This window comes from Osmia lignaria, chromosome 3, assembly GCF_051020975.1.
Source record: "Osmia lignaria lignaria isolate PbOS001 chromosome 3, iyOsmLign1, whole genome shotgun sequence".
NCBI lineage: Eukaryota > Metazoa > Arthropoda > Insecta > Hymenoptera > Megachilidae > Osmia > Osmia lignaria.
This window is the reverse complement of record NC_135034.1, coordinates 6203998-6228647: the sequence shown is the minus strand read 5'-3', so window position 1 is coordinate 6228647 and position 24650 is coordinate 6203998. Positions and strand designations below refer to the sequence as shown.

The 24650-nt window shown below is 43.5% G+C and overlaps 2 protein-coding genes across 9 annotated transcripts in view; one reads left to right on the top strand and one right to left on the bottom strand.

Annotated features, from left to right (window-relative positions):
- Nucleotides 1-88: 88 nt before the first annotated feature.
- On the bottom strand, nucleotides 89-1465 carry LOC117605259 (uncharacterized). Its single transcript, XM_034326376.2, has one exon. The coding sequence runs from the start codon at nucleotides 1216-1218 to the stop codon at nucleotides 289-291; it is 930 nt and encodes a 309-aa protein (XP_034182267.2). The 5' UTR covers nucleotides 1219-1465; the 3' UTR covers nucleotides 89-288.
- A 349-nt stretch (nucleotides 1466-1814) lies between these two features.
- The window catches only part of exd (PBX homeobox extradenticle), a 33620-nt gene continuing 10784 nt past the window's right edge, over nucleotides 1815-24650 (top strand). For 5 of the 8 annotated variants that reach the window (XR_013065211.1, XR_004581643.2, XM_034326368.2 and 2 more), the window contains exons 1-6: nucleotides 1816-3593; nucleotides 4174-4247; nucleotides 21051-21304; nucleotides 23560-23750; nucleotides 23845-23980; nucleotides 24170-24266. Coding sequence is in view for 6 of the 8 variants with exons in the window: in XM_034326368.2 (XP_034182259.1) it covers nucleotides 3361-3593; nucleotides 4174-4247; nucleotides 21051-21304; nucleotides 23560-23750; nucleotides 23845-23980; nucleotides 24170-24266 (985 nt within the window). In the remaining 2 variants the exon portion in view is untranslated. Of the gene's footprint in view, nucleotides 3594-4173; nucleotides 4248-21050; nucleotides 21305-23559; nucleotides 23751-23844; nucleotides 23981-24169; nucleotides 24267-24650 lie in introns of all 8 variants that reach the window. The other 3 variants (XM_034326374.2, XM_034326369.2, XM_034326372.2) reach the window with 2 other exon arrangements.

Here is a 24650-nt window from a genome sequence, read left to right as displayed (position 1 = left end):
TACACCAAAACTGGATAAAACAATACAAAGAACATCAATGTTACATTTTTTTATGAGAAAATAAATTATACAAATAATTACACTATACATTATAAATCAATATGTTACAATCCTGGAACTTGTTTAAAATTATTACTTTCTTTTATTTTTATGAGTATTAATATTGTTTTTAAGTCATATAGGTAATACAGATGACACTCTAGTGACACTTTAGTCTAAAAAATTGATAAAATGTTAATGAAAATATGTTACTTATATTAAATGAGATGTATGATGTGAAATAATTATTTATGGTTGCCAGGCTTCTTCCATTAACTTCTGTGATGTTGAAACTATAAGATTTTTTCCACGTAATAGACTCTTATCAAATTCTTCTACAGTTGCAAATGCATCTTCTAATGTTTTGTAATAAACATGGCAATATCTTATTCCTGATTTTGGTATTGTCATCATGAGAGACACAGCTATTGGGTTGTATTTTTCAAAAAGATGTAACAGATAATGAATGCTTAAACTGGGATGAATGTTGGCTACTATTACTTCTTGAGCTTGAACAACCACTGAAGACAATTTAGAGAATTTTGTGTTATTGATTCCATAATTTTTATTAGTACAAACTAAAGCTGGGATTTCATCCATATCAGATATTTGTTTAGATTTCTTTGAACTGTTAGTACAAGCATCCGAAGGCAATGAATTATTCAATGCAGCTCTTTGTAAGTTTTTCAACCTAAGCTGTTTTAAAGATAATGTTCTTTTATGGGAACCACCTTCACTGTCAATTGTCTGTATTGAACTGCTGAAACTAGTGTCAGAAAAATCTTCATTGTCCATCCCATTACCATTAGAATTATTTGTACTCTTTGCTGATAATGATTTTGATATATTAGAGTCAGCTTGATAATTCCATTGACCATTTTTTGATTGTTTATTTTGTGATCTTAGCTTTGTATTCATTGTTTTTGTTTTACTTTTATGTGGTAAGATCTTAATATAGCGATGATCTTTAAAACCTTTAATACAACGTATAACATCTTCACAGTTTTCATATCTTACAAAACATAATCCATGAGACTGTCCACGATCATCTACAGACAAAACATTCCCAAAACCAGAAAACATTTCTTCGATTTCACTCTTACTTAGTCCTTTATTATTAGGAAAATGTACAACATAAGAACCATCTAATTTCTTATGATAATACTTTTCATCATCCATAATTATATAAAACGCGGTTTTAAATTATGTAGAAAACAGTAGTTTTAAGAAAATAAATTATTTATAATTATGTATGTGTATACGTATACTTGGTTATACCGTTAGAAGATACACAGCCAAAACGTGTGATGTATATTTTAAAATCTACGACATATGTACAATACAAACTTGTAAGAAACGCTAGGTCAAAGTGGAGATATACCTACTCTTTGGTTAGGTTATATTAAATATGGTACGGTTGTGAAGTTAGCAAAATATATATATGATGTCATGAAATTAGCTTATTACCAATAAAGAAAATATTTTTAAACATGTATTATATATAAACTATTAAAATTATTTGTTATATTAGTGTCGCACATTATAAGTTAGTGTAGTACAAAGAAATAGTACGCTATACGTTGAAACGAATAGATTTATCTTTTGCTTATATTCTTGACATTGTATTGGAGTAATTGTAGAATGTTGTGTCTTGTTATTAGACGATTAAAAAAAGAAACATTTTCTATTTTAAATGAACAGTCATATTTTCCCGCCTTCTTAAAATGGTCGACAGGGTAGCCATGTTTTCGCAACAGACTTGCGCATTGTCGGACTTGTAATTTACATTTTCCAAGTCTGAAGTTCCCTCGTTTTATCCGTACAGCATTCGGTAAAGTAAAATTACGATTAAATATTTGATTTTGCTCATATTTTCTCAATAAGATTGTGCCTAGTAACGACATAAGTGTATACGATTAAAATTAGTGGTAATGAAAAAAAAATAAGTTGAAGAAATGGGCGGAGTTTGCGCCTGTTGAAATATAGGAGGTAAAAGATTTTGGTTTGTTTCTACGACAGTTGATTCTGATTTGAATCGTTATGAATAGTGCTTCGATGAATCAGTTCCGAGATATTTTTGTATAAGTTTGCTGAAACTTTTGAGGTTCGTAAAACAGGTTAAGCGAATACGATTAGGAAAAGCGGCGAAATCGCATTGTAAGTGGATGCGCACGCGGACAATAACAGGAGAGAGCGAACGAGATAGACAGATCAGAAGGAGAAAGAAAGGAATGAATCGAACGTTCTGATTGGTCGAGGCGGCTGTTATGGCCGCCGATTGGTTCACGTACGCACGCACACCAAGTATTGCGACGTACATGAACGCACGAACACGCGGACGTTTCAGGAGCGTAGCTGTCGCTCGCGGCCGAGAAGAGTGAAAAGAGCGACAGAAACGGTCGGTCCGCGCGTTGCCTTGTAAGGCGGAGAGTTGGTGTGTGACGTCCGTGCGCGGATGGCTCGAAGAACGCCGATTTTCCTCAGCTTCTACGAGTATCCTTACCGAGCCGAGGAAAAGATCCAGTGAAAGGAGAGTGCGGGCCTGACGTGACGGCGACCGTCGACATAACCGCGTATACGTAAAATCCGACAATCCGTCAAGTTTAAAAGCTGCCGAAGGCACCATTTTCATCATCCCCCTGTAGTGTGTATACCAACTAGAAAATCGCTTATTAAATGCAACGCGAGTGTTCCTGAGCAACCGAGAAATACGAGGAGTGTGAGAGGGAAAACGTACGAAAGGGAAGCAAACAGAAGTAAAAAGGATAACGAAGGGCATCGAGAAAGGGAAAGAGAGAAAAACGAGAGAAAGAGAAAGAGCAAAGCGGACGAGTGAGACGGAAAGAGAGACCGAGAAAGAGAAGCGAAAGCAAGTTAAAACGCCAAACGATACGTAAGAGACAAAGGCCACGGCGGCATAACCTCCAAGCGGATCGTGCCGCGCGTTACGAGCATCTCTTATCCTCGTAGATCACGTTTGTTTTTTCAAAGAGTTCGGTATATTGTTTACAAGAGATTATATTTTTGCAAGTGCATGCCTGTCCGGGGCTTCCATACGAAGTGTCGCATGAACGAAACAGAGAGAGAAAGAGCACGTGCATGAGAACACATACATATTTTCTTCGAGGTATATACAGAAATCGTCGTTAAAGTGAAAGAGCGGGACGACGGTTGTTTGTACAGTCGTGTTTTTTGCGCGACACCTGGTATACGATACACGTCCGCGAGTGTTGTGTTAACAAATTCACTCCTGCGACGGAAATAAAAAGAGACCACGAGAAAAACGGCGGATAATATTCTTAGTGCTGCAGTCTACGGTTGATGGATGAAACTGGCAGGATGCTGCAACACGGAGGATCAGGTGTTGGTCTGATGGGAGGGAATCAGGGCCAGGGGGCCCAAAATACCGCCGGATACGGTAGCATGGGACCCGTAGATGGAACTGCGACACAAGGTCCGGACCAGGCCGTCGAGGCCAGAAAACAGGACATCAGTGAAATTTTACAACAAATTATGAACATCACCGATCAAAGTTTGGACGAAGCGCAGGCGAGGTAAGTCCCACTCGAGATCCGATCAGCCGCCATTTTTTAATACCTCAAAGACACATTATTATCTTTGCAATTTGCTATGTCACAATTAGCTAAATCCTTTTCGAGGATCTCCCTACCATCATATAAAAAGACGTTCGTTTTCCTCGATGATACGTTTAACTTTCATTTCGTCGTTTAACGTAGCATTCGTTGATCGTTGGAAACCGTAATGAAAAGCAGGTTATGTTGATCACCGTCAAATGTCTTACGACACGACGATACAAATTCTTCCGGAGGAAGTAAACATTATTTTTTACGATGCTTCTTGAGATTTTATAGCTTCGAGTAAACTGTTGAGTGACGAGTATGGTAGGTGTAGTGATAATGACAAGCTGTAACTTAGATTGTATACGCGCGTTCGAGAGCGTGATAAGACCGCGTTTATCTTCGTATTATTGGTCCACGATCATGGAGCTTTGCTAAAATATATGCCGTCGCCAACAGAATCTTTCTTTTTTTTTTTATTTGTATCACCATAGAAAATGTTTATTACTAATGTCCCTCCTTATGTAGGATTCACGTATTTTCTTTGCCTTTGCAGAAAACATACGCTGAATTGCCACAGAATGAAGCCAGCCCTATTTTCGGTTCTTTGTGAAATCAAGGAGAAAACAGGTGAGTTTTATTGGGTTAGCTTTCTTCGTGTCATTCGCAACGTTTGCTCCACTCAGTCCCCCTGGTAGATATATGTATACATAATCGGATTTTGTATCGCTAAGTCACCGTCTCTCGATTCTCGCGATAAATGACGACCGATTAAATAGACGGCAAACCAGATAAGAGAGCACTCCATAAAAGTACGATCACCTCGTAACTCGTGACGCTCACACGCGAATTCTAAACAATCCCAAAGAAAATTCCTAGGAAGAGATCCCTATCTAGAGTAGAACGGATACGAGGCTGTTGATACGTTTTCGGATGCAGCGCCGGTCCTGTCTACCCACGCTGCAGGGGGGTCGACCCGACCCTTCCACCCATTCGAAACTCGTAAACATAATTTTTATGCGATGTTTGGATTACTTTTACGCGCGGATCAAGAGACCACGAAACGCGCAATTATTTTTGGGGTGCTAGGGGTGGTTTGGCTCGACTCGAAACGGCTGAACAACAGTAGGGGGGGTTGAGGTGGTGGGGTGGTAGAGAAAGAGGTGTGCGTTGGTCGACTACCCCAAAAGTAGTTTCTCTGCCTGGTCGTTTGATGGGGGTGGTGAGGCCACCACGCCCCTCGTGCTAAGCCACCCTCTTTCACGTCGTTCCGTCCTCCAGTATACAGGGTGTTCGCGCACAACCGATACACTCTCGTTATAAAATAACCATTCAACTTACAGAATTTTTGTTCGCATAAAAATGATACTGTTAATTAAGGAAAATCCTATTGCGAGAGCGAATTCTGTTTTTCCTGTATCGTTAACGGCTAGGATGTAACAGGACTGTATCAGATTATCGCAGACACCCTTGTACGCGTATATCTACGCACATTTTTCTCTCTTGTCTCTCCCACTACCACTCTTCCATGGTTCATGGGTTCGCTAGTTTTCTTCTTCCTCGCGACGAGGGTGGTATTGTGCTGGTCGAGGGTTCGACGTAGACGACATTCCACGTACATCGTCCGTTGTGTACGTTTCTTCGATAAAATTCGAGAGGGAGGCGAAAGGTAGCCCTTAGTCGTGGAAAATGATGCTCCTTTTTATACGTCGGAGAGCGGTAAAGTCGTCGAAAGAATTTCGTCTAGAATCATTTAAGCAATATGGCTTTTTAAGAATTGCTTTACCATGTTTTGAAAAATATAAGCTGGTTAACTCGTGTTCGAGGTGTACGTACGTCGATAATGAGCTAGCCAACGCACGTGTTCAGCTATATCGTAATAGCGTAATTAAGGATTCAAGGTTCTCGTAATTGTTGACTACGTATCGGTTGTTTGCAGTTTCGAAGACACGTTCTTCGTACGAATCTCAGTAGAAAACAGGCATAATACCTGTTGTACAGGGAAACAGGTACTCGTCTTTCCACGTAAGGGTTAAATTTTAATTACGATTCATGGATTCGAGGAATTACGAAGAAAAGAATTTAATTTGTAGCAAAGGGGTTAATCGGGTTCACGAGAGAACCCTTTCAATCGAGGAAGTGTATAACAGAGCGAAGAGCGTAAAAAAGATACAGGCGTAAACAAAAAAGGCGTCAAAGTATGATGGGCTCACTCGAGAGGATGAATCGTTTTAATGGTTCTGTATTCTTTATGAGCCTCTCTAAGTATACACGTACACGCGTGTATGCATCCATAGGTCAGACGTGGAGGAATACATATACGGTGAAAAATGTATTGGGGGTAGCGCGGCGGCAAGCGACAGGGGATGAAGAGGGAGAGAGGAAAAGAGGCAAAGGCTTGTAGCAGAGTTTATGGGCAATGGCTGACGAGGCAGTGAAAAAGTAGTAAAACCAAGAGGAGCAGATAAACGCTATGTTAAGCAGACCGTTTTACCAGCCATTTAATATAATCGGCTCTCTCGTGGAGCTCGGATAACTTCGGATCAGGGCCGTACCAAGTCAGATTTCTCCCCATTCGACAATCTTTTTTTATTTTTTTATTCACCCTTTTCTCTTATTCGCCACCGATAAACGTTGCGGCAGCTTGCAACTGGTATCACAAACGTTACGCTTCATTTTGATCGCGTTCAACGAGCGATTCAACCTTTATACCTTTCGATTAGTTCTCTTTTTATTGCAAATGATACTTCTGGAGTGCACGGAGAATCACTGTACGCGTTACAACTCGTCGAAAATGGTCAATGATTTTGTATCCTCCGTACGCGTAGGAGAAATTTATTTTTAATGGACTGCACTCCCATTTGAATATCTTTCATCGTGATTGATAGCATGGAAGCGTTAGTCTCGAGGCGACGACGATTTGTCACGGTCATACGAAACGGCTACTCTTTGAAACGTGGCGGTGATCCTCGAAAACCTGTTCTGGACAAGCCCGTTTAGACCGATTTCCCGTGGGACCGTAACCAAGATCCCAAGAAGGGTAGGTGAAACAGTGGGAGGGCGGGAGAGAGGGTTAGAGGGTTCGAAATCCGCGGGATTTCTTCAGCCTGTCCCTCGAACAACCCGTAATCCGTTTTTTCTTCTCCATCCTCGTCCTCCTGGTCGTCCAGGAGATCTTTTCTCTGGATAGCTGTTCGCAGCGGTGGTATAATCGTCGATGCCACATACCGTGGTCATCTAAAAATATTCAGCTCGGTGTCGATGTGAATCCGTGACGGGAGGTATAGTAATTCGAAAATGGTAATTCCGTTCGAAGAATCTTGGAATTCATTTTTTCTTTTACTGGTGAACTGTTTCATAAATCTTGCCTTTCTCGTATTTATGTAACACGATGATATATTTGGCTCTCTAATCGAGTTCAATTTCAAAATAGCCGAAACAGTTAATTCGTAGGAACGATCGCGTGTGCCTCTGTAATTAATCAAAGACCCGGTCGCTATCGATTGCCAGCACTGTTCTCCGATCGGTGGTCAGCTTTATTTATCGTTTGTCAACGCGTGTAACGTTCGTGTGTTTCGAAATTGTAACTTGACTGCAATCAGTTCTGAGGTCTTCCCTCTACCACCCCCCTTCCTCTCTGTCAACTCTTCTCGTGTCACTTCCGATTTATCGTCATTTAGTTAGGGCAGGTCAACCACGCGATGATCAACTACCCTCGATTCCGAATTCTTCCATCAACCTTAACGTAATCCCGTTTCACCCTGTGGCAATTAAAAATCCATACTCCATTTGGCCAGCTTCCAATGGTGATCTTGTTTTATTTCACACATCCACGTCGTCTAAGTGTTTTCGCGAACGAACCTTTCTCGTACTCTCCAATCTATCGATTCGATTGCTTTCTTCGTAGGAACATAAAGTCTCGCAGATTGTATTCTCTAAACTCAGGACTTATTTTCATCTCCGTTTGTCGTTCGTCGACCTTTCCTCGGTATAAAAATATTCCATCGTTGCGTCGTGATCGTTAGTGAAATTATATTTAGACAGGCTCGTGAAAATAGCCGTTCCCCACCGGGAAATCCTTCTTTTTTCTTCCAGTTATCGTGACCGACTAAAATTGGAATCATTAAAATTCATTTCAACGACGTGTCCGTTAATTTTTATCGATATGATCGAAGGATAATTAGCAGTTTGCTCTACAATTTTCTTAATGAACATTGTGTTCTCGTAAGAGTTAAACGTATGTTCCACGTTAATTAGACGGCGCTCACTTTAATTAAAGCTTGCGCAACGTTCCGCATATTTGTTTGTCTCACGCGATTCTGCACGCGAGTTACACGCTGCGGCGTCTGTTGTGCAATAATCGTAAATCGAAGTAGTAGATTTTCCACGACGTAAATATATATATTAAATTTTCTTCTGGATCGACCATTTCAGTTGTATCTCTGGGCAAAAGGTAGAAAGGTGTGCAGCGGTGGTTTTCCAAGAGATGACGCTTCTCATCCCGACCCCAGTTGGAATGTCGTTCCCCTAGCTTCGATTTCCTTTTCTTCTTCTTCTTCTTATACTTCTTCTGCTTCTTCGGCTTCTTCTTAGTCCACGGTCCCCGCATGCAGATGGGTTCTCCAGCGACCAAGGTGAACCGGCTTTTCTGCTCTCCCCTGGGACAGACTCAAACTTCTTCGACTCGGCTAACGAGATTTGTCCGATTCCAGCCTGTCGTATTGTGCGCTGATTTATTACGAAAACTTTTTAAGGTTGCACCGGTGTGTGTTATTTACCCGTGAATATCGTGGCGAGAGAGCTTTTACCTTCAACAAAGGTATTTCACGCTAACATCCCTCGAAACGAAGAAAACTTCTAGCCAATCGATCTTGAAAGTTGGCGAAATTGTTTCACGCAAGTGTGAAATGTAATTAGTATTCCGTATATTCGACGATCGAGATTCGCTGTATCGAGGAGGATCGGCAAGGTTCAAGGGAGAAGATCCTTTTGCGAGGGCGATGACCATAACGACGACTTCCGGTCAGTAACTCCGCGCAATTAAAGCGACTTAAGTGCAATTCCGTTAACGGGACAGCAGCGTAACTGTCGTGTACGACTTGACAGCACAATGCTGGCTCGTTCTCTTGGATTTTCTTTTGTTCACCGTATCATTACTCCGCTACTCGGCATCTTTCGTCTCTTCCTACCATTCCTTCCCTTTTTCTTCCATTTCCTACTATTTTTTCCGCTCGATATCGTTTCGTATCGAGAAATCAAAGCCTCTCGGTGCTCGAGAGGCAAATGCTTGGTAGGTACGCGTTGGCGATTCGGAACATCCGAAGGTGGCTCCAAAAATATCTCAACGAAGCAAGGTTATCTCCGTGTTCGTTTATTTATTCTTGAATTTTCTTTTCTTTTCTTTTCTCGCGCCATTCGACTTGTTTTCCGAATAATAAACACCTACGTCAATCCTTGTTAAAGTGCGCGTATATTGTATCTTATCTACCGCCAAGCATTACGGTAACGTTATTGCTTGATAATACAATAAGCTTTTATCAAAGCCTATAAATATGCAAGCCGTTGCAGTGAGGTACACGGAGAGGTTGCTTCCCGGTGCCTTACGTTCATTCGATAAGAAAAATCTTTCGTGCCGAGTATTTTCACGTATTTTCATAAGCGTGTTTTTAGTCCCTGCTTAAAGAAGCAAGGGATCGGTAAGAAGCTCGTCGAGTGGCGAACGAAAACGCGTAAAGGGTCCGAAAAAAATAAACACGAGCGATCCAGTTGGGTCGTCGTACCGAGCGATAAATATCTCGGCAGTCAAGAGGAAGGGCCCCTTTGCGGAATTCATCGTGCGTGTTTCAAGCAGTGTGCTCTCTCGTCCATGAATCGGCGTGCAGGACCCGCGTATGGCGCAGGGGGGGTCGATTTAACAAACCATACGTTACGCCACGATAAAATCTTGCAAACCTATAAACTTCGAGCCGTAGCTAGGTGCGGGTACGTTATATCATAAAAATCCAGTAAAATAAGCTCGTAAACCGAGGGACAGAGAGAAAGCTGGAGAAAGAAGGAAAGTACCCGATCCCGTGTCCACCGTGCGATATAAGTGTACGCGTGTTTTACACGCTTCCGTGCTCCTCTTTATCGAATCTCAAGCTCCAATTTTTCTCACCGGCAATTAAACGTTTTCTCTTTGAAACACCCCGTACGGGTAGTTGGTTTGCCTGGCGTTACAGGGTGGAAGAACGAAATACGACCTGGCGTCCAGTCGTCTTGTCGTCTATTTTTTAACAGGTTCTCCGCTTACGTTTATCCTGATTATCTGGCTGGCATATATCCGAGATCTTATGTCCTCCTCCGGTGACCGTGTGCGCAATCTATATAGACGAGAGGAAGAACGATCTTTCGAGAGGCTAATTGGAAGACTCTCGAGGGCTAACGTTGGCTCCGGTGTACGGTGCACCGAGGGTCGGTATTCTCTTAATCGTATGGTAATTCTATGGAGATTGCATGGGGCGAGGAGAAGCTCGTACCGTGGATCGTTTAGGCCCTTTTTGTATTCCCAATGGAATATAACCTTGCCCTTTTTATTTTCTTCGATTCACCGCCCCTTTCTTCTCCTCGAATCCTAATCAGTTTCCCTTTACCTGTCATCAGTTTCTTCCATCCAGCCACTTCACGGTTAACGAGTTCCTCGATTATTTCCACTATTCGTTCTCGTTCAACCGATACGTACAATTTTCTTCTGGAACTTTTAATGCGCTACACTTATCTTTAGGGATAATGAGATCTACATGCTTCCTGGGATCGAAACGAGGTATCTTTACATCTCCTTTCGGTTTTTATTATCGCGAAATCTCGGTGTACGAGGTCGAAGTCAGTGTGTTACATATAGGTATCGAGTATCCTTTTACATGCACTCGGCACTTCCTTACGAGTAATAATATTATGTAGAATAAACATCGCTACTTTGCACTCGGTATCGAAACGTACGCGTACGTTGTTACGTGCCTTACATACGATCCCGACTGTTATCGTTCATTTAATTCCATTCCGATTCCGTCGGAGTACAAGATGACAAGCGAGTGACAGCTCGTCCTTGAGACGAACATCGCACGTATGTCATTGGAAAATCGTATCAGGATAATTTTATCGCGGAACGAATTGCTCGCGTGTGCAGCACGGACAGGCTGATCGGTGCCGCGATATATCGTGAATCGCATCGCGTGCACATTAGTTCGTCGTTAACGAACCGACTGGTCAGAGTTCCGAGAGTTTTCGAACGAGGGATCGTTGCTATTCCTGCATGCAACGTATACACTCGGATCCCATCTTTACCGATGATCTTCGTGACAGTCATGACTCGAACCTTTGAACGGTTTTGTCTGGGAATACGGCATAGAGGTATCGCCGAGGTTCAATTGTTAGCCTCACGTATGTGGAATAGTAAGGAAAGACGAGGTGTTTCGCGGCGAATATCGAGCAGCACGTAGAGGGCATAGATCAGCAAGAGAATCACCGACACCGGTGCACGCGTGTACTCGTTGGAATAAAGGAGAAAGAAGAAGCATAGCTGGAAGAACAGGGAGAAACACGAAGGAGCTTCTTCCATCTCCGGCTGGAAATTTCATTAAAATTCATGAACCGTGCGCGACTTGCGCCTCTTCTTCGTTCGTGGTGGTCTTTGAGTTTTGCGCGTTACGAAGAACCGAGCGAGCGAGCACATCTCGGCTGCCGAACCGACGAGGAACGAAGCGGAATCCAGGCTGGAAGAAGAAGACGAAGAAGAGAACGAAGAAGCTAAGAGATAGGAAAGGAGAGGAAGAGCGAGCTTAGCTATGAATAATACAGGGAACTTCTAATTGCGCGAGACAAAACTCGGTAGTTGGAAAGTTTTGGTAGCCAGTGTCGACGACGAGAAGAAACTTTCTCGACTCTCGCTGAACTTACCGCTTGTTTCTACCAACCCTCCTATACACACCGCTCTGTCTCGTCGGAAGTCAGCCGAATTTTCTCTCCTCCACTTTTCTCGCATCTTCTATCGACCGTGGCAGAGAAATTTCTCTTATCTTTCTCTAAGAAATTATTCCATTTTTGTATCTCGACGCATCCAAAGACTAACGAGGGATTATCTTTCAAATTGTTATCGAATTTCATATCTCATCCGACAAACGATATTCGATTCGAATTTGATCGTCGAGCGACGATCCGTGTCATTATTCGTCGGATCGTTTGTTTTCGACGATCGAAAGAGAAAGCGAGCAAGTAGGGAAGGGCAGAGATAAACGGACAGTCGTTTCGGTTTCTATTCCTCTCTTTTTCTCGTTGCTAGCGTTCGCATAGGTGCTGGCAATGAGACGAGGGATATCGTTTCCGCGGGGCGAGAGAAAGAGGGGTATGTTCAGCCCTCGTGCTCAGGGGTGGCTGTAACGTCGCTCGTAAAAACACCGTAAACTCGACAGCAACAGGTCCCGTGTGTCTGGTACAGAAACGGGAACCACGCTCGAATATGACGTTTCCGAGAGTGTACAGGGCACCCTGTCCTCCCATCACGCACCTGCTTTAATTTCTACCCCCTCCTCCGTTCGGACTGACTCGATTTTTCCTATCTGATGCAAGATTAAAAGATATTCCCGCGATACGGACGGATCATCTTTTTTGGGGGCCATTTTTCCAAGACTGTCCGAGTAAATTTGTTCAAACGGATGAACATTTGTAAACCCTGTTTAGTTCGTAAAAGGAGTCGCTTGCTGTCGTTGCAAGAATTTTCGCGACGATTTCGAATTCTCTGCGCGTAAAGAAGTCTTCTTCTGCGGCATCCTGGCTGCATGCATTATGCATACACAGCGAAGCCGCGAGAAAAATGTCTCTGCAGCCGCGAAAGAGGCTTCCGTTTGCGTCCGTTTCAGCACAGGGATCAGAAATTTTTAATCCTCCCACGAAAATTCGCCCATTCTTGTCGATGGTATAATAAAATTTATTGCAGTTTCGTGTGTATAAAAATGCAGTCAAAAGTGCCATTTTTATTTAAAAAAAAAAAAAGAAAAAAGATCGGTCCAAGTTAAGTGATCGATGGTCCACGCGACATGGAACGTGTTAATTACCGGGATCGGGGCAAATTGAAAAATTCTTCGGTTATTGGATCGCACGGGCCGACGTGTTTCGCTGCGATGCTCTCATTCTCGATACTTTCACGATGGTTTTTCGACGATTTGATATCGAACGCCCTCCTCACCCTCTCGTCACGAACGGCGGGGATGAAGCTGAGCCGACAGTGGCGTCGGTCCACCCTTCCTCAGGGACGGATTACCTTCTCTAGTCCCTCTAGAAACCATCCCTGATCTCTATAGCTCCATTAGAGTCTTTATAAAGGACCGCGTTATCCATTTTTTTTTCTTTTATACCAATAATCATTCGAGGCAAGAAATATCTTACCGGAGTAGAAATTTATATAGATAAAGAAGACTAGATCTCGTTAGTTGGAAACCGAATTGCGGTGAGAAGAAAAGGTGAGGGGTAGTTTTTCCAATGGTGATACACCGACACGAGACGTGCGTTTATGGTACCCACGGGAGCCACCGGCATGAAAATGAAACGCGAAAAAGATCTCCCTGTATCCTGTCCATCCGTGAACAAGGGATACTCGGCTGTCTATGCGGAAAAATTTACAGCCTGTTTGGAACCTGTGGTTTTCTTCATATTTCCTGTAGAAACAAAAAATAAGGTACTTGAAAGTAAAACAACTTGTAAGGTCTCATCTGATCCACCCTCTGTATCGTACACGTAACTGATGTTTATACAATTCCAAGACCTCTCGCTCCATGCGGTGCTTTTTGAATTTCAACCCTGCGCGACCGTTGTGTGGTTAACAGCAAACACGTTGAGAGGAAGTTGCGACACACGCGGTCGAATGGTCTCGTCTAGGAAACGCGAACGCAGACGCTCGAATATACAGGGTGGCTCGAAAAACCGTGTTGTTACTCGCGACGAGAGAGAAAGAGGGTGAGAGGGTGCCACTCGATCAATACGCCACGTTGCCTGCTGCGCCTCCACCCCCAGGAACGTCGCTCTCTACACCCCCCGTATCTCCCTCATCTCTCTAGCCCTCCTCTTTTCCAACCAGCCAGCTAACCCTCCCTCTATCCTCACCCTACCTTATCCTCTTCCCTTCTGCTCGATGTGCCCGCTTCGGTGTTCGCTTCAACCCTTGGAAAAGGGAACGAACGAAGAAGGAAACGTAGCTACTCGCTTCTTTCGCCTTCGAACGCGAGAGAAAGAGAATTTCGTGGAAGAAATACTCCGCAGCTCAGCAGGATTTTTCCAGCCACACACAGGAAATAACAAATAACACGCTTCTAGGAAGAACGAGCAGATTTTAACGGGGTATTCGTTGGACCATCGCGAACGATTCGGATTCGAAGAAACAACGAAGAATTTTGTTGCAAAAATTTGAATATTCGCTGATTTTCTATTTCCATCGAAAATCGGATTTTAACGACACCGAATGGTCGAACGAAAGTTTGACCCTTCTAGCGGGGAGGAGTTTAGGGGTTGTACAGAGGGTATTTGGTTTAGGTAGGACTTTTATTCGATGGAATTAACCATTGAATTTTTCCCCTTTTTTTCTTTGGGGAGAAACTCGACTGGAAGCTTTATAGGGTATATTTCCTCCCGTTTCTTTTTTTTTTTCTCCAGGCAAACCTTTTTCTCTTTTCAAGGGGTTAACGTGACCCTTTTGTGGCAGTTATCCGTGATGATCGGTTCGATTTTCCAGTTAGTTCGGCTAGACACTACGGATGAATGATTGATAACAAGGTGGAAGCATGTCCGGGGAAACTGGTTTACCGGTTTCTCGCGGATGCTCGTTTGTCGGAGGAACGAAACGTAGGATATCGAGTCGTTTAAGGGTTATAGAGCACACCAGCTTCGTAGACGATGTACGTACGACCGCCTGTTGTTAGGTACGTTCGATCGATTACTATTCCCGTTCAACTTTACAACTTGCTCGAGTTGAGGATCGAATCTGTTATTTTTACACGTTCCACTTAAGTCGTAAATTCCGTTGAACGTAAACAGAATTTTTATAGAAATTTTCATTTCGCCAGAAACTTTCGAGGCTAAATCATGCACTGGGCATCGTATTCGAGATTTTATGGTATTTTTCAAATTAACTGGCAGACTACTATAGTATTTCGAGCAGTTTCTGTAACGAAGAACGTAATAACAGTCAGAGAAAGGATGAGTTTTCCTTTTTTTATAAGCGATATCGTATCGTACTGTGTGTATCGCATTAAAAAATAGAAGGAAAAAAAGGAAGGTGGATATTATGGTAGAGAGAAAACGAAACAAGAGCAAAGAGTAATGGGCTTCGCTAGACAGAATACGGTCCTGACCATGCGTGCACAGGGTTGTTTCTACCCTTACGGACGAGTGAACGTGTACGAGAGAGGGTGGGACGGGGGGTGTACACATTCGGTACACCTGTGCTGTATATTGCGGAAAAGCCGGACTTGCCAGGCAATAAGAATTTCTTTCTCGATCCGCTTGAGCATTCTCTTTTTCTTTTTCTCCAACAATGAATCCTTTAGTCTCAGCAACATTTTCTTAACCCCGTTTTCCGACAAAATGAAAATTCATCCATTTTCTATTTCCAGATATTCTGAAATTTTTTATCCATTCGACATATTTGTACAGGGAAGAGGGATGATTCGACGGCCGACAGAGGTCATTGGGGAAAGTAAATTTTGCTAGGTGAAGGGGTTGGGATCGGGCTGGTTCTCTCGGCCCACGTTAACTCGTCGCGAATATCTTCGGTCGTTATTAAGCTATTAAAAAGTCTGATTATCGTTGTCGCGGCGTACACGGGAGACGGGTCGTCGAGGGTTCCCGAGCAGGAATGCCACTTCAATAACGAAGCCGAAGCGGAGCCAGAGGGGCTTAATTTGCCTCGAGACGCCGCTACGTATACGTTCTCCCGTACATCGGTAAACTTACATACAGGGTGTCGTGTCGTTTCTTCTTATAATCAGTCATTTTATATTACACGATCATTCTGCTAACTTTAAGCTCTGCCTTTTGATACTCATCGTTTGCTATGACTTAATAGTTTCACCTGGCAACAGAGCAGCCTGTGAGAACAGCTCATCGTCTCAGAATTTAGCAAGTAAACTTCAGGCTCTTTTCAGCCTCGGTAGGAGCAATCTCCGGGTCGAAAAGAACCACCGTTAATATATTCAAGCAAAAAGATTACACGGTGCAGAAATATCTCGACCGAGAGTCGGTGCTCGCTTACGTGGCCGCTCTTTCTATCTTCTCTCCTCGTTTACCTCGTTTATCTCTTTCTCTTTATTTCGAGGTAGTCGCCGGCTACGAACAAGCTCAACGTGAGTCTGATACACCGTTCGTAGCTGTGTGCGGCAACGCCAAGAGTTCGGGCAAGATCTTTTAATGAAACGCGGATGTTAGAATGGCAGGAATGCTGCGAAATGGTCTAGGCATGGTATGGTACTCGACGTGCTACGTACACGCGCGCGTTCGAACCCGCTTAGACACGCTCGAGTACTCGTGCAACTCTCACACGTATGTACACGAACGCGAGCATGGAAAGCACTCGCATAGATCTACCTACAGGGTGTTGTGTAATCGACGACGCAATTTAAGAGTTGATGAAACATAACGACCGAACTCGTTTCGATAGGATAAGGGTTGATCTTTAAATAGCAGGATAAAAGGCGTCGTTTTAGGGACAGTTAATTATAAGATCTAATTGAGAATCGCTGACGTTGAACGAGATTTATTATAGAACGAAAGATATTGCACCCTTTAGCGACTTTATGGGGTGCGGATCTGACCAAGCTGTCAGTTTCAGTCGAAGGATAAGATTTTCGAAGGGATACACAAAGGAAGCTAGTAGAGAGATAGGGGGTGAGGGTATAAGCGTGCAGACGCAAACGCAGCAGCGTCGGTAATGCGGCATAATACCCCGTAAGGGGGTTAAGAGTAATTCCTGTCGGCCAGGGGGTCGTCCCTTTCGACATTTACGACGTGTTTTACGCGATCAAAGCGAGCCGTAACAATTATTGGACGATTTCGCGGCCGTAAAATTTTATTCGACCCCCACAGCCACGGCCGCCGATGCTTCCACCCTCTTTCCTTCCGACACCACCACCGGCGAATATTCTATGCTTCTTCCACGTTGTTCATCTTTTTTTTTTTTCATTGCTTCCTCCTGTTCCGTTGCAAGGCGATATTCCTTTTTCGCATTTTCAAACGTTTCAAGAACTTTGAACGTTGTCGACACCCGGTACATAGAACCGAACGCGTACCATACCTTTGACCGCGTTTTCGGTGTCCAGTTTTGATTTACGGCGGTTGGAAAAGCTGGTGTGGGCGACGCGCGGGAAAGGGGCCAGAGTGCCATTGCCGCGCCGGAAGTGGCTGGAGAAAGGAAGAAAATAATAAAAGCAGAAAGGAGTGGAACGCGGCGAAGATACGGTCGAGCGAATTCGATGCTCGCGCGGAACTCTGGATAGAAAACGACCCGACCGCCTGGACGCGATAAAGAAAGGGCAAGGGGTGGGTGGGTTAGGGTGAGAGAAAAAAGGGAGCGTGTCGACGGTGGAAAAACATCGCGAAGAGCGCGAGAAATTCTTTTTCGGAAACGGAAGCTCTGAATTGCCGAAGCGCGAAAGAAATCGTGGAAAAGTTCTGGCTCGGGAGGAACGGGAAACGACCAGGGAAAACCTGGCTTCCAAACCGGAACCGCGACCCACCCTTCTATCTCGAAACGTTGAAACGTTCGTTACTATTTCTTCAAAGAATTTTCCAACTCGGCCAAGATTTGCCCTTCGTGCATCTAAATTTTACCTCTTTAACCCCTTGACATACAATGACGTCTGGGAGACGTCATTCATTTCATGTGCCATTTTAGACTTTGACGTCTCCGGTTTGAGCTAAATTAAATAGTATTTTTCGGACGCATTGAATTCTATTTTATTTGTATGTCAAGGGGTTAATGCTTTTGTTAGTATTTAGAATACATTAAACACGACGCAAAAGAAATGGTTGGATAAAGGGTTCGGAGTGCAAGATCGTCTTCCCCGGAGGATCTAACAATTCGATAATACCTGACTCGCGATGATTTTTCCTTTCTTGAAAGCAGCCAGGTAGAACCAGCGTTCGTAACGAAGCGAAACACGATATCAGCAACTCAGAAATACGCCTTGTGTCTCGATTTCGTTCGTAAATCAGAGAAGAGGCCGGATATTCTTACAGAATGGTGTCGATATCGGATCCCTTGGGTAACGCTCAGCCTTCTTCTTCTTCTTCTTCATCTTCTACTTTTGCTTCTCCTTTGTGCCTACGTGCAAGTTTCACCCTACGGGATCCACCCTCGAATTAAAAGAGCAGCCATTCCCACCTTCCTTCTACTCCTCTTCTGTTCTCACCGTCTTACATCTGGACCTTATTAGGGTTGCCAGCGAGGAAAACTTCGAGAGGGAGAGAAAAAAATTGAATGGATTTTGGGAATCGATTCCCTTTGGGTGCGAAACGAGGATTCAAAGGACCTTTGAACTGGGTCAGGATACGAATTCACCCTAAGCTTATTTCTTGACGAAAGAAATAAATATAAATAAATGTTCCACTTGTGGAATATTTGAAGAATTCGAGGAAAGTAAAAAATACATAGAATAAAGCGACGTTCGGGGATGCTTTTTGATCTTTTCTGGCAATTCGAAACCTCCGCTCTCTTTTTCCATTGCGTATCTGCTTGCAACCAGTTTGCGGCTCTTTCTATTCTTCTCGTTTCTCTCATTCTGTTTTCCTACGGTGAAAAGCGGGGTAGCAGCCGACAACCCTTTGTTACCGTGCCTTATCTTAATTGCTTTCACGGGTTCCCGTTTAGATCAATACACACCAGCGGCGTTCCACCACCTCCCACCGCTCGGCCGCCTCCGCTTCGCGAATCTAAATTATCCCAAGGGTTGTTTCGTCGAGGGATTTTCGATTTTCTCCTCCCTCTCGCGTTCTCCTTCTTTCGCCTCTATAGGATACTCAATCCCTTTTGCATATTTTAGGATCGTTTGTTTAAATCGCGTCGTCCAGCTCGTTCGTTTCTTTTAATCAATATTACAATGAAATATTTGTCAGTTAAATTTTAACTCCAAAATGTGATCCATCTGTCTCTCGTACGAAAAAAAATAGCAAACATTTCTCCATTATTACTTTAAACGGTAGATGTGATGTATCTTGCTCGTTATGAAATTATAACCAGAGAACGAATTAGCCAAGCAATTAGCTCGATCTTCAACGGGGTGTCATATTAATGTAGTTCGCCCGGTAACGAGCCTCGAAAACGACGACTGTTGTTACGTTGTCGCGGGTGGTGTATGTTCGTATAGCCGGTGTAGGGTGTTTCACACGAAACCGGTGTGACGGAATACTCGTGGTACGACAGGAAGCTAAGCAACGAGAGAAAGGAAGAAGCAGGAAGGATTGTACGTTCATTGAAGAGAGAGGGTGAAAGAGAAGCAGAGGAGGTAGAGGCAGACCGTCGGAGTCGTAAAATGTTAACTGCTAGTAAAACTGAGTTTACGTGCTTGTAAGGACCCCCGCAGGAGGTTAGCAGTCCCTGTGCCTTACCAACACGGTACCAAGGACCTCCCCTTACACCCCTTAATAGCCAGATTATTGCCCGTAAGCTACCCCCGATTACTTTCTTCCCGCTCGATAGCCGAAAATAATTTTGCTCTCCAACGCTTCATTTATGTTTCGTGGTTTCTCTGGCTTCTTACTTTACGACCGACACGAGTTTTCAAGAATCGTCGCTCTGGCTAGTCGTTTTTTTTTATAAATGTGATGGATTTTTGAAAGATAGAAGGGTTTCGGCTTTTAAAACTATTAGAGAGACCAAAACGGGCAAAGGATGGCTTTCACGGTCTTTTAACTTTCAATGGCATCGTCGTAAACGTACGTTTTATTTCGTTGCTTCTCTGCCGAAGGTTTTTCATTTTTAATTACATCGGCGTGAAAAGTTCTCGGTGTAGCTGTACCAACTGGCACCAAAGTTTTAACAGCACCCTTCTGACTGCTGTTAACTTGCCCCTTAAGTCGCTCTTCAACGCTAAAAACCGCGTATCTTCCAGATATCTTTCTTGATTTTATCTTGCAAACATTCATTTCATTCCTTTTTCTTACTTGAATCATTTAATCGGTCAGTAGAGTGGTACGAAACTAGGGTATCTTGCGTCTTTCTCTGGATTTCGAAAACGAAGGGAAACTAAACTCTTTTATCTTTCTCCTTTTTAAACAGTCCCCATGCGAATAAGAGAAAGATTCATTAACAAATAGGCAGGCACCGAGAGAGTTAGACCGGGAAGCGTGACATCTTTTTCAAAGAAACTGTTCCCCAGCGATCGACTTTGCGTCTTCACCCCTTTCCACTCGAGTCCCCCGAGGAATTTGATGCTCCAACCCCTTCGTCGGGATTGCAACCCTAATTGTTACACTTCGTATAAATGCATTAGTTCCGCGCATTCGTTTCACGCTCCCGCGAATCCCAGCAAACTTTCACGCCCTTCTTCTCTTTCCTTCTCTTTTCCTCTGTCTCTAGAGGCGTTTTTTTTTTTCCACCGCAGTAGGAAAGTACAGGGCGGAGATGAAAAAAGAAGAGAAAGTCCTAACGAATTTAAATTACGGCTCGAATGACCGCAAATGTGATTAATTCAATCCTCAAATCTCAGCCAGGGAATACGCAGGGTGGAAACGTTACGCGGCTCATTTCGTAAAGTATGGCGATATTTCTCCACTGACTTTAGTTAACGCGACATTTAAAGCGTTGTGCTTTTTATTGAACGAACCTTTTCTTCTTTTTGTACCAGTTATATCAGTATTTCAGCTAAGTTCCAGTTGAATCTCACGTTCAAGTTGAAATCGACGAAAGAGAAGAGGTCGAGAAAGTCGCGCGTTTTACCTATCATAAAAGAATCAATTTTACTTCGATCTTCTCTTTATCCCTCTCTATACCAGACCCTTTCGTTCCCTTTTTCTTAAAGACCGATGTGCACGCAGTGTTTTAGAACGGGCTGCGTTTTCACGGTGTAACAGTGGGTTTTATTATACTTTTACGGCGCATGATGGAGCTGGACGAGCTATAAAACCACAGAACGGGGGGGTGACTTTCTTCTTCTCTTTTATTCTTTCTTTCTCGCATTCACCTCGTGTGACAAGTTCGCCCAGAAAGATGCAGCAACCCTATCCTCCACGGTTTTCACCCTTTTCACGTACAAGCGACGCGTACAAGCGCGACTAAGCACACCGAGGGGAAACTCGTGCAAACTGCCTTGCGAATTCTTCTAACGATTTCAATTTCTTCCCTGAATGATCTACATTCCATGCCAATTCCATGTCAGGATTTATCTAACATTCGTGTCAATTTTATCGTTGCAGTGCTGTCGTTACGGAACACTCAAGAAGAGGAACCACCGGATCCACAACTAATGAGGCTGGACAACATGTTGATCGCAGAGGGTGTCGCCGGACCGGAGAAGGGTGGCGGTGCGGGTGCGGCAGCGTCCGCGTCCGCGGCTGCAGCGGCTGGTCCACCTGGACAACCTGACAATGCTATCGAGCATTCAGATTATAGAGCCAAGCTCGCGCAGATCAGGCAGATCTACCATCAAGAGTTGGAGAAATACGAACAGGTTCGTAGAGAACCAATCTTTTTCCTTCCAATTTCTTTTAAAGTTTATAAAAGTTGTGCCGATGTTAAACAGATCCGTAACTCGCGGTACATCGGTCAGCTTACTGGACACGCGAGATTTTATTTAACGGCTAACTGGTCGGTTCGTTAACACGCAAATCATTGAACACCGACGATTCTCGTTTCGCTGTTGTTCTAAGTCTTAACTGGTTCCTTATCGGTCTGTTGCGTAGAGGTGGGTTAAAAAAATATGACTCGAAGCACAGATGATGGATAAGGAGTATTGAAAATACTTTCCGTTGTAAATTTTGGGCTAATTTAATCATTGTAGAAATAATAAAAAGGTAGGACGCCGAGTGCAACGCTCACGAGATCTCTCTTTTCATCCACGGCTCACCTATCAACGATAAAAGCATAATTCTTTTTAACGCTTCTAGTGCCTTGTATTTTCTCTCTTTTGCATACTTTACAAACAACCGTTGGTGGCCCGTCATTCTCGCAATGCCTCGTATATTTGCGCGTACTCCCGCGCGCGGTACCAGTCGAGAGAGAGAGAGAGAAACAGAGACAGAGAGGGTGTTTTAATTGCCACACCCGTTTCGACCCCATATTTCACCGTGTGTCAGCGGTCTTGATGTTTCCCCGCAGTAAATACGCACACTGTTGCCTTTCGTGCACCAACGGTGTGTACACGGATGCGTGTTGAATTCTTTGTAGACGCAACAATATGGAGGATGTTGCTACGCGGGGAGATGTATGCGTTCGCGTGGTAACGCGTCGGTGCAACTGCAGTCACCTAGGGGGTAGTTGACGCCCTATCGATAAACCTAGTCATTAACAAGTTTTAACCCCGTGCTCTTTTTCTTTTCCGTTACGAAAGAATTATTCTGAAATCTGAAATCCTACCATCGGGAATTGTTTTTCTTTTTCAAATATAATTCTGTTCTTATTATTGTCACGATTATTATTTAAACGAGCAATGGACGCTGTTCGAGCAGTTTTGGCGAGGCTGGGTAATACAGTGTTTTGAGTCTCGTGGTTCATGTATTGCCGTGCTTAAAAGTAACGTTATTACGGTTGATACCGTCGCGAGGGAAAAGTTTTATCATAACCAAAATTTACTATTCAAACTTACCGTAGAGTGAGTGCATTAGGGTGAACGTCTGCCTGACTATGCAGAATGGCGTGACAAGTACGAGAATAGAACCGCGGCGAGTTTTACGAGATCGCGTGATCACCGGCAGCAACCATCGTCTGGCATGAATTTTACCGATGCATGCTCGCCTTTATTTCGACTGATTTTCACTACAGATTTTAACCATCCTCGCTCTGACAGTGTCCGTTCAATTTCGAGGTAGATGGAGTCCTGTTATTCCAGTTTCATTATACACAGACCGATCGTAGAAATATCAAAATAACGTATCATATTTGTTCTCGCGATAATTTTGAAATTGGAGAAAACAGCAACTCAGAGAGAGGCATAATTCTCGATGGGTTTTCCATCCAATCCACCTACTCGAGATCGTCCCGAGCACTCTCCTCTCCTTCTATCGAGAAGCTGATCCACCCTAGCCAGTCAGCTATGCTTTTCGTGCAAAGAGAGTAATAGAAGAGAAAGGAAGAAGAAGTAGAAGAAGAAGAGAAACGGGAGGTTGGATAGAAGAAGGGTAGTGGGTGGGCACGACGGCAGAGTGGAATCCATTTCGAAATTGCGAGCCACCCTGTCCGACCTCTTCCTTCTACCACCTTCCCTCAGGAAAATCCACCCTCACCCGGTCCCCGTCGCTTCTCCTATCTCTCTCTCTCACACACCCTTTGCCATATTCCTTTCTCTCCCATACACTTGGGTTGTCCCTTTCTTCGCTCCCTCCGGAAGGTAGCGTGCTCGCCTCGAATACTGATATCGAGCAAAGTCCTTTTTCCCTTAAACCGAGCAGCCACCAGGAATAATGCATTATACGTACGCCTCTTTCTTCTCCCTCTCTGCTCTGCCTTTCTATCTCCACCATCTTTCTCTTTCCTTTTTTCTCGTTTCCTGTCCCCTTTTCCTTTCGCGGTTTCGTTCTTGCTTCTCCGAGGCGTCGAACGATCGACGAGTTTTCAACGTGTACAGAAATTTTAATCCATTAAGGATGAAGCTTCATTTTTTTAGAATAAATTGCTATCACGCGGCAGGTTTATTGATTCGCGATGAAAGTTTGTGTAAAAAACGTGTTTCGTTTCATCCTGTCTTCATAATTAACGCTTTGTTTTCAGGCGTGCAACGAATTCACCACCCACGTGATGAATTTACTAAGGGAACAAAGTCGTACCAGGCCGATTACACCGAAGGAGATCGAGAGGATGGTTCAGATAATTCACAAAAAGTTCTCGAGCATTCAGATGCAATTGAAGCAATCCACCTGCGAGGCCGTGATGATTCTTAGGAGTCGATTCCTTGACGCGAGGTGCGTATTCTTTCAAGATAAGGCAGAGACAGAGGGAGAGTAGAGCGAGTTGTTCGACGCGAAAGGAGGGAAATGTTTTCTTTTTCTGTTCCAGGCGTAAAAGACGAAACTTCAGCAAACAAGCCTCCGAAATCCTGAACGAGTACTTTTATTCGCACCTCAGTAATCCTTATCCGAGCGAAGAGGCCAAGGAAGAGCTCGCGCGAAAATGCGGAATCACCGTGAGTCAGGTAAGTCAGAGTGAAATTATCATTACGTCGTTTCTAGCCGGAATTAATCCTTTTCACCGTGTAATAAAATTCACGAGTACGTCAGCAGAATCGTGATTTTGATTTCATTGTTTCGCTAATAGATCGGTTAGTTGAAAGATGACGAATCGTCAGTGATACGGCACGGTCGTTTGTTGTGCTTCTTTGCAGGTTTCCAATTGGTTCGGCAACAAGAGGATACGCTACAAGAAAAACATAGGTAAAGCACAGGAGGAGGCGAACTTGTACGCAGCCAAAAAGGCAGCTGGTAAGTTCCGTCCTTCGCAAACGAACGACGGGTGTTCCTTGAAGAGTTCGTTTCGATAACTTGATCGAATTAAGAACACACGTTTTAAAGTTTAAAAAAAAAAAATTAATAAATTTCTTAATTAAATTCCAACGGATGAAAGACTTGATCTTTTTTTATCTTTTAACTTTTACGGCTATTTCGTCATGAAATAATTGCTGCAACATACTTGAAATTAGACCAAAGACGAAATTGCAGAGTCTAGCCGTTTCTCATTAATATAAATCATTGGGTGATTGAGTTACTGCTCATTGTTCGAGCTGGCTGTGCCAGCGTTATTGCGTCTGACCAATAAATCTTTCAAAAGGAAACGAAATTATCGATTGGAAATTTCTGTTTCTCCTT

Excerpts from the sequence above, each read along its gene's own strand:
- LOC117605259 (XM_034326376.2), bottom strand. The coding sequence starts at position 1,218 with ATGGATGATGAAAAGTATTATCATAAGAAATTAGATGGTTCTTATGTT.